Source organism: Nothoprocta perdicaria, unplaced genomic scaffold, assembly GCF_003342845.1.
Source record: "Nothoprocta perdicaria isolate Ctin4 unplaced genomic scaffold, notPer1 scaffold_20, whole genome shotgun sequence".
Lineage (NCBI taxonomy): Eukaryota > Metazoa > Chordata > Aves > Tinamiformes > Tinamidae > Nothoprocta > Nothoprocta perdicaria.
Window position 1 is genome coordinate 5,008,746 of NW_020455205.1, and position 15,098 is coordinate 5,023,843.

Below are 15,098 nucleotides of genomic sequence, written 5' to 3' on the forward strand. Positions count from 1 at the left end.
CATCTTGTTTGGTGACAAGGATATCTTTCCAGGCTCCAAGGGATAACAAACCTTTGGGCCAACTGGAACATACTCTTTCCTTTAATCCATGTTTTGACATTCTTTCACTCGTTTCCATTTAAATAGATAAGTGAGTATGAGATCATTTTCATAAATAAATAATTTTTAAAGAAATTTCTTGCTGGATCTGAGATCCTATTTTATTCTTCTCATTCTTGCTGAGAAAACTGTTTGCACCAGCAGCCTGGCATGATAATGAAGGAGTTTCCCAGTGCTAGACTCTTCAGCCTGACCTTGGTAGTCCTGTGCTCACTCAGGATGGCAGGAATCCACTTCTGAGCTGCCTTTGGACTGTTTTTTTTTTGACTTGTAGCAATTGACTTAAGATTTTAAAACTGACATTAAAAATGTGGTAAATCTAGATTCACAGATGTGGTAAATCTAGATCCACAGATGTGGTAAATCTAGATCCAGATTAAAAGGACCAGATGCAGAAGTATCTTCAACGGTCTTTCTGCCTCTATAAAGAGGAATAAGACCTTTCCTCCTGTACCTTATGATGAACTGTGTCTTAGAAGAGGATTTTGTTCTAGAGCAAGCACCTGCCCTTCCTTTGACACTTCCAGCATGTATTGCACATAGTTCTCCTTGTAGAGCAGTAGAAGTTCACTGTTGCTAACAGTTGTGAGCACAGTGCTCAGAAAGGTATAAAAATAATACTGAGCTTGGCAGCCTATATTTTACCCTTGTACTGCTCTGGTATGGCACATCCTTGCACTGTGCACACTCTTGATGCTAGTGGCTGTAGGAATAGTTTAGGCAGCTGCCTGTTGCGGCACAGCAGGGGACACCTTGGCTTCTCGGCTGGCTCCAGCTGCACGGGGATGCAAAGGAATGTCCTCATCCTCCATCTGCTGTTTAGCAAAGTTCACAAAAACCTGTGTGAGGAGAGCAGACAAATGTCACCATCTCATTGACTAAGTTAGCTGCACGGCTCTTTTAAATTTGCAACCTCTTGGCTTCTCTGCAGAGAAGAGGCAGAAAGGGGTGTCCAGAAGCATTTACTAGATCAGAACCCTGAGCCTCAGTGGGGATCATTCGTTTCTTCTTTATTTTAATAAAGTTTTTTTTCAACTTTTTTTCCCTCCTTTGGATGAATTTGCTTGCAATTAAAAGTCTTACTTTCTTAAGCAGTAAATGGATTCAGGATAATTTTCATGGCTTGAAAATATATGAGCCAGTTTGATCGTGATGGGGAGAAGAGACAGATTATCTTACTAGGAAGCTGTAAGGCAGCCTAGATGTCTCCCTAGCATTCACACAGATAGCTTTGTATATGCAGACCCTGAGCTACTTTGAAAAGCAAACAGACCCTGAGCTACCTCAAAAAGCAGGCAGATGGAGCTGATGCTCTGCCCACAGCCCCAGTGAACTTCCCAGGCTTCTTGGGGCTAATGGATCCTGCATAAAAATACATGACAGAGATGTATAAGCATCTGTTTGGGTACTGCAGCACCTCTGACACAATACTGTCAAGAATCTATATTTAAAATAAACATAAAGAAGAACTAGGTTAATTCCAGCTGAACAAGCCTTGTTCTGAGGAGCTGACCTTGCTCAGACTGCTCTTCCTAATGGAATGGGTTGGGTGAACTCTGGAATCTGGGAAATGCAGTCTCACCAGCTTTCAGTTGGCACTTATTTACTCAGAGAATTAGTTAGAGATTTCATATCTGATCCGTCCTCCTTGATGAGGTTTCTGGGAGTTTTTCTTGAGTAAGAGCAAGAAGAATTCCCTACACTGAACAGTATGGTCCTTCAAGTATTTGAGTACAAACCCATTTCATTGCTCAATTCCTGCCAGACAAACTTTCTCAGGGATGCTTTAAGTTTTACTCACCTGATCTAAAGTTGTTTGAGAGATAGAGTATTCTTCAATATGTAAGTCTTCCTTATTGGAGATTATTAACCGAAAGATCTTAGCCAGAGAGGAGGAACAAATCTGATACTGCAGCATGTTGTAGTGTTTCTCTCTCTGTAAACTCCCTGGGAAGTTAATGCGTATGAACTGTTCAGCGGGACTTGGATCTGGAGGCATCCCAGACTTTGGAGCTTTGATTTTCAAAGTGACAATGTAGCCATCTCCAAATCTAGAAGCAAATGTGGGTTTGGGAGTGGGTGAAGACACGGTCTCATTATTCACAGGGAAGAAAATTAATTTTCAGCAGCACTGACAACAGACAATATCCAAAAGACAGTGCTTAAGGTGATGCCCTGTAGGAACTTAATGAGTCTGTATCTGCCCTACAGAAGTGATCTGCAGCGCAGAAGAGTAGTATTGAGGTCTGCTCAAGTTTCCCATATATCACAGAGTGGCATGTAGAAATGAGTCTGTTTAAATGACAGCTTTTAGCTTAGTCCTTCAAACAGGATCCAACAGGACAGCTGTATTCAGAAGGGTATATGTCACATATGCTGAGTGTATCCATAAATCCCTACTATGCTGGAATAAAAATTTATAATAAAAACTCTCCGCTTACTTGTATTTGAGCTGCTGAATTGTGCCCAGGCATTTGAAGGTTCCTTTTACCATAATGGCTAAACGAGTACAGAGAGCTTCACATTCTTCCATACTTTCAAAAGAGAAAACAGAAATTTGAGATAAAACTCAACTTCATCTACTCTTGGATTCAGTAAATTGCCTGAATTCCAACTTTTCTTACCTGTGCGAGGTTAGAACCACAGCTCGTCCATCTCTGAGCACACTGACAATAGAGTCCCATAGGAGGCGCCGGGCCTGAGGGTCCATTCCAGTAGTTGGTTCATCCTGGAAGGAAAATGTTAAGACAGACAGTCAAAGAAGCAGATAAGGAAAAGTATATCCATTCGGAATTGATTCTTTGTGCATTTTGGCCTCTGTGTATTATTGCTTCCCTATTGAAATCTTTGTCTTGAGAAAGCACGTGTGGCTTGAGAAAGAATTGGTATTGATAAACTCCTGGCACAAGGCAAACTTCAACGCCAAAGAAGCAAATTCAAGAAACTACAGGTAAAAATCAAATGCGACCTGTGTAGGACACAGCTACAGGGAAAAGCATGCAGTGACATTTATGACAAAGGCAGTCCATGGTCAGGGGTCTTAGCCACCAAAATTGTAAGTATTTGTGATACCTCATTACCAAAGCATATAGGATTTAAAAGAATAAAAATGGTGGTAGCAGTTACATCAAATTATATCAAGCCTATAATATATTATAGGCTTTAAAAATAACCCTACTTCTTACTAACATAAACAAATAGGACACATTTCTACACCCAATAAGCTAATGAAGTCACCCTGATTTATTTTAGCTGAGAATCTGATCCTGTGTAAATTCAGTCAACCTGGTCAGCACTTAAAAATGTTAAAAAAAAAAAAGTGGAGAAAAAATTGTCATTCAACAATTGCTCTTTAAAAAATTGAGAAAAAAATTCATGTTTACTATGTACAGAGAGAAGATATGTAAAGGCCCATGAAATTACTCAAGCAACCATTATATCCCAAAGTGCTACTGTGTAGTCTAAATATATAATTTTTGAATTAACTGCATTTAGAATTACCATTGAACTATGCAACTATCAGGCTTTACTCAAGAAGAGCTAGATTTCAGTATCCCTATAGTTCAGTCCACTTTCTACAGGTTATTACAGTTATATTAAATATTGCAAAAGGCTAGCTATCCTCTCAAACATTCACTATGCTAGCTAAACCAGGAAGACAGATATTTCGTAAGATCATTGCTTACATGGGCAGTTATAATTTGACAAGAAAATGCAAACTGAAATTAACATAGATTTAAAACTGATTTGTTTGGATTATAGATATGGTCTCAAGTCGTTCTCTGTTTAAGATCTTTCATTCATCAGGACATAGCGATGTCCACCAGTCTCCAAAATTCCAGAACTCAAAATGACACTGAAGTACATGCGAGTTGAGGGCAGAGGGCAGCTTGTGAGGACTGCCACTGAACATGCTTGCACTGGGGCAGCACTAGCACTTACTAGCAGCACGAGCGGCGGGCAGCCTATCAGCGCGATGGCCGTGGAGAGTTTGCGCTTGTTGCCACCACTGTAGGTGCTGGCCAGCTGGTCCGCATACACAGCAAGTCCCAGCTTCTGGATGCCCCACTCGGCAACCTAGGAGAGAAAGAGGCTTTTTCACACAACTGCTAATGAACAGCAGACCAGACTGGTCTCCTGTTACAGACATGGCAAGCCTGCGTTTTAGCACATTCATTTTAGAACTGGAACAGAGAGGGGTCCAAAAATTCTGCAATGGCAAGTGGAATTCTAATTCCTTGACAAAATAAACCATAACCCAGATCTCTTAACTCTGCAAGAATGTACATTGTTGTCTTCTAGAATCTTCTTCAAATTTTCTTTCTCATATATAAACAACTTTAAAGATGAGAACAAACCAGTGCAGTTGTCAGTCACAGTAGCTGCATTTTTAGCCTTCCACAGTCCCACAGTTTTGCAGGTATCACTCATGCCTAAGAACCTGAATTTAATAGTGCAATATTGAATTTTTCTATCCAAAATGACAGAAACCACTCCCAGGACTTCAAAACAGAAAAGGCAAGGACCTAAGCATGAACTAAACCCAGCTAATCACCAGAGATTATGTGGTGCAATTATGTGTAATTATGAAGTGTAACTATGAAGAAGTCGTAAGTGAGGCCTCTTTACCCTCTTGATTTCCTCTGCTGGAACCCCCCGCAAGCGTGCGTATAGGTAGAGATGCTCCCGTCCTGTGAGCAGGTCATCAATGGCATCAAACTGAGGGCAGTATCCCATGTTTTGATGGACATTAGAGATGTGGGTCAATATACTGGAGAATCAAAGAAAAGAATCTCAAATCTGTAACACTGGCTTTAAGACAGAGCTAGACAGTTTGAATAAAATCTTCCCTTTCTGGGGCAACAGCTCTTGTAATAGAAAAATGAATTCTTCCTTATACAAGGGCCTACTAAAATATCTACCTGCACAGTATTAACTTTCATTCTAGTTAGCTGAGACTTCCAAGAGTCTCAGCTCATTTTCCCATTTAGCTCTAAGGCCAATGTGAAGAGGAATTATTCTATGCAATGATGCTTTTATCTAGCTGAATAAAAAAAATAAAGCACTTTTATCACAGAGTGTGGTCACTGGGAGCAGACAGGAAAGACATGCAAGGCTAACATTGTCTGCTGGTAATATCAGTGAAGTACAAATAGATACTGTTCAAATAACAGCAATAGACAGAGCCAGACCCCAATGACACCTAAGAAATCAAGACATATAGCCTGAAGCTAAACAAACATAAGCAAATACCATATCGCAATGTGTTCGTTTATGCATTATTCCAACACAAGGGGGTAGACACAGAAACATGCCCCAAAGTTCAGGTCAAAGTACTGTGTTGGATGGGATATTTTATGTTTGGGAGCTCTTAATCTCCTTATACAGCTACGGGATCAGATTTAATTGCCTTGTCCCACCTTTAGTATTACTATAACTTAGACTTTTTTCAATACAAATAGTGTTATAAGTGTGAAGTACCAGTGTGTGTTAACTGTGGCATCTCTCAGTGACACAAAACTGTAAAGAAAATCAGAGTCATAGAGGCTATGAACTGGGCAATCCTACCCTGGTAAATGGACTGTTTTTCTAAGGCACGTACCTGTGGCCAGCCACTACAGCATCTCCAGATGTCACATAAGTATCCCCAGTGAGCATTTTGAATGTTGTTGTTTTGCCAGCACCGTTCACTCCCAGAAGACCAAAGCACTACGTTAGAAAATTTATCATATTTTTCAGTATTTTCAACTTGCAAATCAACAGGGGCATGAAATCTGTTTCGATCCATGGAATGAATTTTAGTGCCATTGAATAACCTACCTCTCCAGGACGGATGCCAACACAAAGTCTGTCCACTGCTGGGTTGTTCCTACCTGCATAAACCTAAAGTGAGAGAGGATAAATAAATAAATAAATAATATTTCCTACTGTGAGACATCTGCAACAGAGAAAATTTTCCAGTTGTTCTTAATACAACTGGAATGCAGCAAATCTAGAACAAAGGCAAGAATAAAAGACAGCTAAATAAATTTTTAAAAGACAGAGGAGGCATTCCACAGAGCCAAACATTTACCTATAATATGTAATTTGTAACGATCCCTAAAAACACCAAGCTTTCTTTGTTCAGTCTTTTACCTCATAATTTTAACACTAGGAGACAGACTTGACATTTCTCTGAGGCAAAATATTTGTGATATAGCAAAGTGGAATAATACAGCAAGTTGGACCAAAGAATGATACTCCAGTTCTCTGTTTATGAGGTTGCAGCAATGTATGCAGTCTACAGACAGTCTACAGCAGTAACTACAGACTTCAGTGGAAGGTAACTGAATGGTTAGCTTGAGATTAAAACTCATCTACGAAGAAAGAGCATTGCAGAAAAAAGAAGGATGACCAGTATACGTGGTCACTCAACATGTTACCTGTTGGATTATGTGAGCTTAAAAAATAAAAAGCAAAGATGTCAGTAAAAAGGGTTTCACTTGCTTGCTCCTTGCTGAACTTTCCTGTGGTTTGATTTTTAACCAAAACAAGTGGCCAAATATGAAACCAAACTCTGATTTATTAACAAAAAAAAGTTATTTTCCAAGGTGCAAGGATGATTTTGAAAAAATACAATATGCATCTATATCCGTATCTTAGGTGCATTTTAAAAGAAGTTTTTCTATTTCATCTTTATCAAAATAGTACCTTGGTCAGTTCTTGCAATTGTAAGATGTCTGTTTTGTTCCCTCCACTCATAATTCTTTTTCTTTCTTCTGCAACATCCTCATCTTCATCAGTAATAGGTGAATTACTAGTCCAAGCAAACCTGGAAAAATAAAAGGGACTGACTGCAGAACCTGTGAGTTGCCCTGAGTGCAGTTACAACAAAGGAGTGCAAAGCAATCGCTACTCAATTCTCCAAAATGTTACAGGTGGAAGCAGTGGGATAGAAACATCACAATGTGACACTGGCTTGAGCACTGCTGCGCTTCAGAGAATCCGTGAAAATTTGGAAACCAAGTTCTAAGTACTAAAAAAGGGGAGAAAATTGCTGTTCAAGTGAGTAGGCCTCTTCAGTCACTGATAGGGCATAAGCTGCTGCTCAGCCACAGCTTTGGCTGTTTGGCAGCTCTTCAGTAACTAGTGAATTCATGCCCCTCTACAAGTCTTTGGAGAAGATTTCCCTGTAAGACAGTATTTTCAGAATAGTAACAATACCTCCGGCAAGCTCTGTCAGGAGTGAACAACCCACTCACACGCAGAGAGCAGCTCCTCTCATTAAGACGGGCCCACTGCAAAGCAAACAGGACACTTGCCTGGTGCCCATGCTGCAAGTAAGTGTGCCTAGGGCTTCAGTTAGGATTGCACCTCATGCCAGCATTAACACACTCCAAACTTTCTAAGTGGTTTTGTAATCTCACTACTAAGTTTTCTGGATCCAAAGAGTTTACACTGAAATTTTAAATCAAGAAAACTATTTTTTTTCAGTAAGTTAACACAAACATAACTTAATAATAAGCTTAAATACTGTACAAACAATGAAGACAGACACACATTTCAATGCTTTCTTGAAATGTCATATCAGCAAGTTAAGAGGAAATCAGGTGAGTAAACGGAATGAAGCTATTAAAGCCACAAATACAGAGAAAGAGAAAGCAAAAAGAATAGACAGAACAACAAAGACATTCATCCTGATACTAAAGAAACATTAATACAAGCTTTTGGACATACCATCCTGTGGAGAACAAATGGTGCTGCACAAGCAGATTCAGAATGAAGTACACAATCCCTTGAACAGCCATGGCAACCAGATTCTTTCCAATGAAGTCCCAGTGAAATGGATTGGACACATATTCTTCACCTTGGGAGAGAAAGCAGGAAACCCACTGCTATTCAGAACAAAAGATACAAGCATAATGGTTTCAGACGAAAAATCTGTACTTTATTTCATGATGTACTTTCATTTGATCAGGCAATGTCTGACATTTTCTAGTAAAGACAGTAAAGATTTCTTAAGAAAATGTAACACAAGCTTAGCTTAGCTCTCTAAGTGTTGATGCATGGGCACAAAAATGAGTGTTAGCTCTCAATGAACAAGTATTTGTAGATAAAATCAATAAATTTGCATGGATTATGTGAATACCTCTTCTGGAGAAAAAGAAAAGTTTCTGTATTGCTACTGTAATACATTGTCTGATACCAAAGTCAGTCACTTCCACATCCCAAGAGGATGCATTTAAAGAACAGCCACTTTAAATATTAGCATGAAAAGTAAAGAGGAAATATATCCCTAATGTGACGATCTAAGGACTTTAGGGCAAGTGATGAACACAGACCAGAGCCTGGCACTCAACAAAAGGTTTCTTTTCCAGTACAGAATGTTGCTCAGGCCCTGGAGCTCCAGCAGTTTATCAGAAGCTACAGCTCTTCCTAAGGGGTTGAATTTCTATTCTCACTCTTCCTCACTCACCTGATGGTGATGGTGTGAAAAGAAGGAATTTCAGAAAAGGCCACTTATCTTCCAAATCACTTCCAACCATTTCATTCAAGGTCAGGACATGTAACACTAATGCCTCTTGTTGCTTATTGACTTTTACTTACCAAACCTGGCATAAACTTCACTCACAGCTTGGTTCATAGTCAAATCAATGAGTCCACGGCCCAGGCAAAAATGTGGGAAGACCATCAGCACATTTTTCAAAGTTTTATTAAACTTCAGCAACGACTATAAGAAACAGAAACAACATCATAAAGCAGCTGAAACCAGACATCTATAATAATATAAAGCAAAATGAGTGTAAAGTTCTCTCTCACGTTGGAGAGATGGGATGTTTTTTATTCTCACAACAAAAACAGTGGTTATCAAGCTACACCCAAAGCATCTGCAACCTAAAATGCTGCACAGGAAAATGCTGACATTGCACCAAACCAGGTATCTGTTAGAAATTGTCAATAAACAAAGAAACTTGCCTTCAGAGTAAAATATTCTCTACGTAGCAGAGAGAATACGTTATTCTTATGTCATCTATTATAAACAGGAACAAGGAGCAACAAGGTGGCTAAAAACTTAACCCATTGTAATAGTTTTATTTATGGTTGGAAAAGTTCCATAATCAGGACTTCCATAATCTTAAAAAGTACCTATCTCAGGATATAATTACACAGTAGATTTTGGTGCAACGTGAAAATATCCAAAACAACATAACTAATAGCAGCAGTCTACTGCACGACCACTGAACCTAGAGAAGGGCAATTTTCTCTCTGAAGATGTGTCAACCACATTATGGAAGAAAGCATGAAGTGTCTCCTCAGCCCAGGTGGGAAAGAGGATGAAATCCTGCTCACAGAGATGAAAATCTTAATATAACCCAAGACATCAAATTCCCTGAGATTCACTTCTTCTCTGGCTTATTCTGCTTATTTGTCCTTGAGTCACTCAGTAAGTTGCCCATTCACTTATTTAAAGACAGAAAAATGATGAGGTCAAGGAAGCAGTTCATCTCTGGAGATGATGGTACCTGGACACTCATTGCAAAGCTCTTTTAAACAAGGTTTCACAAAGACATCACTTACCGGACTATTTTCAAACAACTCCAGGATGAAAGTAATGGCACTGCTGTTGATCCCCACAAAGAGATTAATACAGGACAATGCAACATAAGCAGTGCTAGGGACACTGAAGAAAGCAGCAGCAGGGTACATCATGGGAATTACTGCCCACCTGCACACAAAAGATAGAAATATTCTGATAATGGCTTCTCAGGACTTATGTTAGTAGGCCCAACAAAAGGTGAACTTTCTTCTTCTTATCCCAAGTGTAATGAAATGCCATAATAACAACGTAATCAGGGACTTCACTGGCATATTTTTCCCCGTTACTCAATAAAAGAAGTTGTTGCCATACCATCTTAGCATCAAGGATGCTTGAACAGCGTGTTTGCTGCTCAAGCATAGGGCAACGGAGACTGATGAGCCTGAGGCTGGCAAGGTAAGTATTATCCCAGATACCCTCGGACATCCCACTGGACTCTACGTCTGAATGGAGAAGCAAGTAAAGATTAAATAATGCCAATATGATGTACTTCTCTCCCACATAGTGCTCAGCCTTTGGAAATGCTCAAAGAAATGAGAGATGTCATATGTTTTGATATTTGCTTACAGCTCCTCTATCACTCTGTTTTACTGATTTGAACTTCCCCACATCATGTTTTTTTTTGGACAAAAAATAAACTTACAATGCTTAACCACAACTGGTCTCACGAAGGAGAATTCAGTAGCAACAGCCTGCATTGCCTCATGTCACAAAAAAAGCACTGTTACAACAAAAAAAATCTTAAATTTCCCATTGCGACTAGAAGTGGAAACAAGGACTAATACATGACTCTGTGAATCCATCTTGCTTTCTGCTTTCTATTTTGAATACCTAATCGTGAAATCATTCAAGTTACTGCCATGTGACTATAACTTTTTTAGTAAAAAAAAAACCAAACAAACTTAATAGACGTCTTCAAATAAGACATTTTAACTGTTGATCCACATGCTCAGAAATCATTCTATTTTTAAATAACATGTATGGCCTTCACCACAGACAACATTTTAAAAGACAGTATTATTACACTTAAAAAAAATGTAATGAAATAGTGACATTCTGATATAATTTCTTATTATGAAGCATTTTACAGAAATTAAATGCTAAGTTGCATTGCCTCAAAATTTTCATTCAAAGAACAGGAAAACTACTGTCAATTAAAGGCAGTCTGTTTGGAAAAGATCTATGTCCTCTTACATTTAATTTGTGATATATAAAGGATGCTGTGAAAAGCTTAATTTATTTTTTGATTCCATAAATAAATATGGTTAATCTGTTTTCCCCAGGTTACACTAGCTGTAGAGCTAGCAGTAGTATGATTTTGTAGATAAAAAACATATGATCACTAAACACTAAAAGACAATGTGAATTTCCATCAACCCTATAAAATGATTTTTCCAGCATTTTGCCAGCACAAATAAAAAGAGGAAATATCTTTGCAGAAGAAATATCTTTGCAGAAGAAATATCTTTGCAGAAGAAATATCTTTGCAGAAGAAATATCTTTGCAGAAGACTCAGCAGACTTTAACCTTTGGGTTAAAACCTAAAAATAACCCTTACAGGCATTGGCTGTCAAAGAGGTAAATAAAAAATTATTCATATTCTATATAACGTACATATTGGACAGCAAGTAGAAAATAAAGTATTTTCTTGTAAAGATTACATTTAATAATGAAAATCTCTGTAAGGTAGGGACAAAAAAATCCCCTTCTTATAGCATGTGGCTGGCCAGAGTATCCCAGAACAGTGATGGAACCCAGTTCTAACTTGCATTATACCTATCCAGTTTTGCTCTTTAAAACTAGATATCACTAACTACTAAGCTCAACCTCAGGAAATCTTTCCAGTGTAAAGTATAGGGTCCCACCCGCAGGAACCACCTTGAAGACTTACCCATACAGAAGCAACAAGGCAATAAGCACGGGGAGATTAGTTGGAGAAGTGTATGCCTTCTTGTCGAACGCAATGAATATGCCCACAACCATTCCAGCACTCAGTGCGTAATTCACCTGGCACACCAAAGGGAAAAGATCAGTGGGTGAGACTTGAGAAGGTCTGGAAACCTATCCAGACCCTACATGCTATTCTAAGAAGATTTTCAAAATGCTGAAGCACTGGAATTTATGAGCTGGACACAATTTGCCTAAGCAGATACATCTATCTCACGATAGATACCCTATTTTGTCTGGCCTCCAGCTGGTGCTCCAACAGATTGTGTGTCTCTCATTCCCATGTCTCCAATATCCCGAAACACACTAAGGTGCTTCTAAAAGGGAAGCGTGACTATCTTTTGGCAACTGAACTTTCACTTACTGTTGTTATTTGTACTTTATTATACATCAGGGGTAGGGGCTGGAAATCCTTATGACGACAGCACTTCCAGCTTCATTAGTTGAATAATGACCTGTGCACCTGATTCATATTCCACATTTACAATTTTTAAGAGAAGTTAGATCCTTAGCACAGTCTCTAAGAAACACTTCAGGAAATAAATGCTCAAAATTATCCTCACTCAATTCTCCTACTATTCACCAGCTAATCCAAAAACCAGAATAACTGCATGCTATGAAATGAGGCCAGCAGCTACTCACTATATCCCACAGGAAGTTAGTTAACCAGTACACAGCAGGGCTCACACCACTGACAAACTGAAGGTGCTTGGCTTTTGTCACACGTTCTTGGATCAGGTACAAAACAAAACCAGCAGGGATAAAGGACATGGCAAAAATCACACAGATGGCAACAACAGCATCCACTGAAGTGGTCAGCCTGCATTGGAACAGAAGAAGGGGCTGTGAGTAAGGGAATGGAAGCGACTCAACACTATATTAACATTTGGAAAAGCTGGAAGCAATTTTAAGACCTAGAAATAGCTAGATTATTTTGAAAGTAGAAACTTTTTCCATTTTCAAAATTTGATGTATTTTTTTCCTGTTATATTTAGGACAGCAGCTAGCAAATATGAAAGTTGATGGCTCCACTCCCTGATTTTTTAATTTAGTCACTCAGAGACAGTTCAGCTTTTCTGTATAGCAGAGTTTGACAGCCTTTCATGGCTACTGCTTTCCTCCTCGAACTATGTATTAAGGTACTATGACAGAAGTGCTCTGGGAGCTGGGAAAGGTATTCAGAGAGGCAAGACACAGAGCGAGATGAGCAGCAAATCTTGCCCCTGTACTAAAGAGAGATTTCAGCTTTTCTGATTTGTGAACTGAGCAGGAGACATGAGTGGGGGATCATGTTATCTCATGGGAGTCTTTTTCAAATATTATTATTCAAATAATGCCACCCAAGGTTCTGGTACAGAGCAAACCTACTGCATGCCTGCATACTGTCCTTGGCACCCAAGCCAGAGCTTGTTGGTTCTCCTAATTCCAATCTCCGTGTTACTTCCTGGGCAGACCTACCAGCTTCAGAGCACGAAATATGACTTTGGGACCTGGCTTTAGTGCTGTGGAATCAACACAAATATGTTATCAGGCATAATCACCACAGTTATGATTCCTATGTGGAATGGTAGTGAATTTCTATGGGAACATGAGAGATGAAAAAAAAAAAAGTGGATTTTGCATCTAATCTCTGGTAAGAATCAAAACTTTAGGGGAGACCCTCCATATCCTGTGAACTGAACTCTCTCCACTCAAACTGTGGGCACACTGGCAATGACCGGCTGTTGAGAGGAAGGGGCAGAAGCCAGTAGCAAGACACAGGCATACTTACACAGTGACTTCAGAGAGCTGCTCCTTAGTGAGGTTCAGGGGATGGTTTATAGCAGTGATTCCATATTCCTGAGGGGACTGGCCAGTTCGCAAGTTAGCTCGAAGGATTCCATTATTGGCTACGTTAAGGAAACTAACCATAGCATGCCAGCCTTTATTGTTAAACCATACCTAAAAGAGCCAGAAAGCACAAATCCATTTAGAAAACTTGAAATAACAACCCTGGGTTGAGGAGAAATGTGTCCATCTTTCATGTGGATATTTGGGTGTATTGTCAGTAGGGAAGAACCCAGGACAATTCCTTATCTCCTAGGTATAAGTCCAGCAGGAGGAGCTCGCACACTGTGCTTTTAAAAATTTATCTCCAACAAGGTTTGAAAAGCAGCCTCTCAAGGGGCTTTGTAGAAGCACATTTTAACATTTAACAAGGTATGTACTTCTCAAGAGAATGTAGTTTAAAAATCTTATTAGAAATAATTCAGCATTTAACAGTGTTCCATATTATTCATAATAAATATATTACAGATCTTTTCCCATCTGATATCCACTAACAGTACTCTCACAAATTGAGATCTCTTGAGATCCCTCAAGAAAAACTGAGTTAGCAGAATACTTCCAGCAAATACCTTAATATTATCTTCAGTTTCCATGTATTTAATGAAATTAGAAATTTCTTTAAAAGCAGCCAGTGAAGTTTCTCCCTAAAAGAAAAAAGAAAAGGCTAAAGCTTATCTCTCTGTGAGACGCTGTGCTGCAAGTTTTTAGCTTCATGAATTCTTTGATAAAGAGCCAAAAAGATTCTTGCTTACTCCTGTCACATTCATCATTCGGCCAAGATCGCTTAAAAAATCAGTAACTTGATCTCCAGATACATGAAGGACTGGGAGCTTTCCTCCTATAGAAATTCCTCCATATCTAACAAAGAGAACAGTGTCATCAGTCTGTCACATTATAGACCCAAAGCTCTATACATTGATCGAGAGCCTAAAAGCTTTTCCTTTAATATAAGTTTGATTTATACACATGATGTAGTTATTCATGTATAACATTCTTCACTCTTTTTCTAACAAGCTGTATTAGGTCTGCATCATTTTTAAAAATAACAAAAAAATATAATATTGATTTCCAAAGTATTCATATTAGGAAACTGAGAAAATTATTAAACAGAAAGAATATGTAGAGAAATGTCATTCTTACACTGTAAAATCTTCAGATCACAGTAACAGTCTTGTCTGGTTGTGGATCTACTCCCTTTTCTTAGGCATTATAATATGACTGTTTGGATAACTACTTTTCTATTGCTTTTTAAAGACTCATCTATATCTGAAGGAAGGTAGTCCTCCTGCTGCTACCTTTCAAGTGCATTCCTCTGAAGAAAAAATGAAAATAAGTAACTTTTCCCAGCTAGTCAGTCATATTTCTAAGCTTAATATCTGTGTTGCAGACATGAGTGCCAGCTGATGTCAACTACTCTAGACTTTTAGAGTGGGGATGAGAAATTTGTTATTATCTGGGTTATAACTTCCCCAGTTCTTTCGTTGGAAGGTTCATGTGTTTCTATTCTGCTTTAGACAGGCCACAGCAGAGAGTACTGCAATGTAGTGCTCTATTGTACTGTGACTCTCCATCACTCGGATCCCATTAGCAAGACTCTTGCAGATAACAAAACAGTGATAGATCCGTTGTGTGCCTCTGGCCTTCACCC

The 15,098-nt window shown here is 38.9% G+C and overlaps 1 protein-coding gene across 1 annotated transcript in view; it reads right to left on the minus strand.

Moving 5' to 3' along the window:
• Positions 1-787: 787 nt before the first annotated feature.
• Positions 788-15,098, minus strand: part of ABCA4 (ATP binding cassette subfamily A member 4) — a 56,243-nt gene continuing 41,932 nt past the window's right edge. Inside the window, exons 33-49 of the mRNA XM_026037896.1 lie at positions 14,203-14,308; positions 14,020-14,094; positions 13,395-13,564; positions 12,266-12,443; positions 11,568-11,683; positions 9,658-9,805; positions 8,686-8,809; positions 7,816-7,945; positions 6,790-6,910; positions 5,920-5,982; positions 5,702-5,808; positions 4,729-4,870; positions 4,042-4,176; positions 2,724-2,827; positions 2,541-2,633; positions 1,901-2,150; positions 788-938 (exon numbers count right to left, since the gene is read on the minus strand). Coding sequence (XP_025893681.1) covers positions 816-938; positions 1,901-2,150; positions 2,541-2,633; positions 2,724-2,827; positions 4,042-4,176; positions 4,729-4,870; positions 5,702-5,808; positions 5,920-5,982; positions 6,790-6,910; positions 7,816-7,945; positions 8,686-8,809; positions 9,658-9,805; positions 11,568-11,683; positions 12,266-12,443; positions 13,395-13,564; positions 14,020-14,094; positions 14,203-14,308 — 2,185 coding nt within the window. The 3' untranslated portion in view covers positions 788-815. The remainder of the gene's footprint in view (positions 939-1,900; positions 2,151-2,540; positions 2,634-2,723; positions 2,828-4,041; positions 4,177-4,728; positions 4,871-5,701; positions 5,809-5,919; positions 5,983-6,789; positions 6,911-7,815; positions 7,946-8,685; positions 8,810-9,657; positions 9,806-11,567; positions 11,684-12,265; positions 12,444-13,394; positions 13,565-14,019; positions 14,095-14,202; positions 14,309-15,098) is intronic.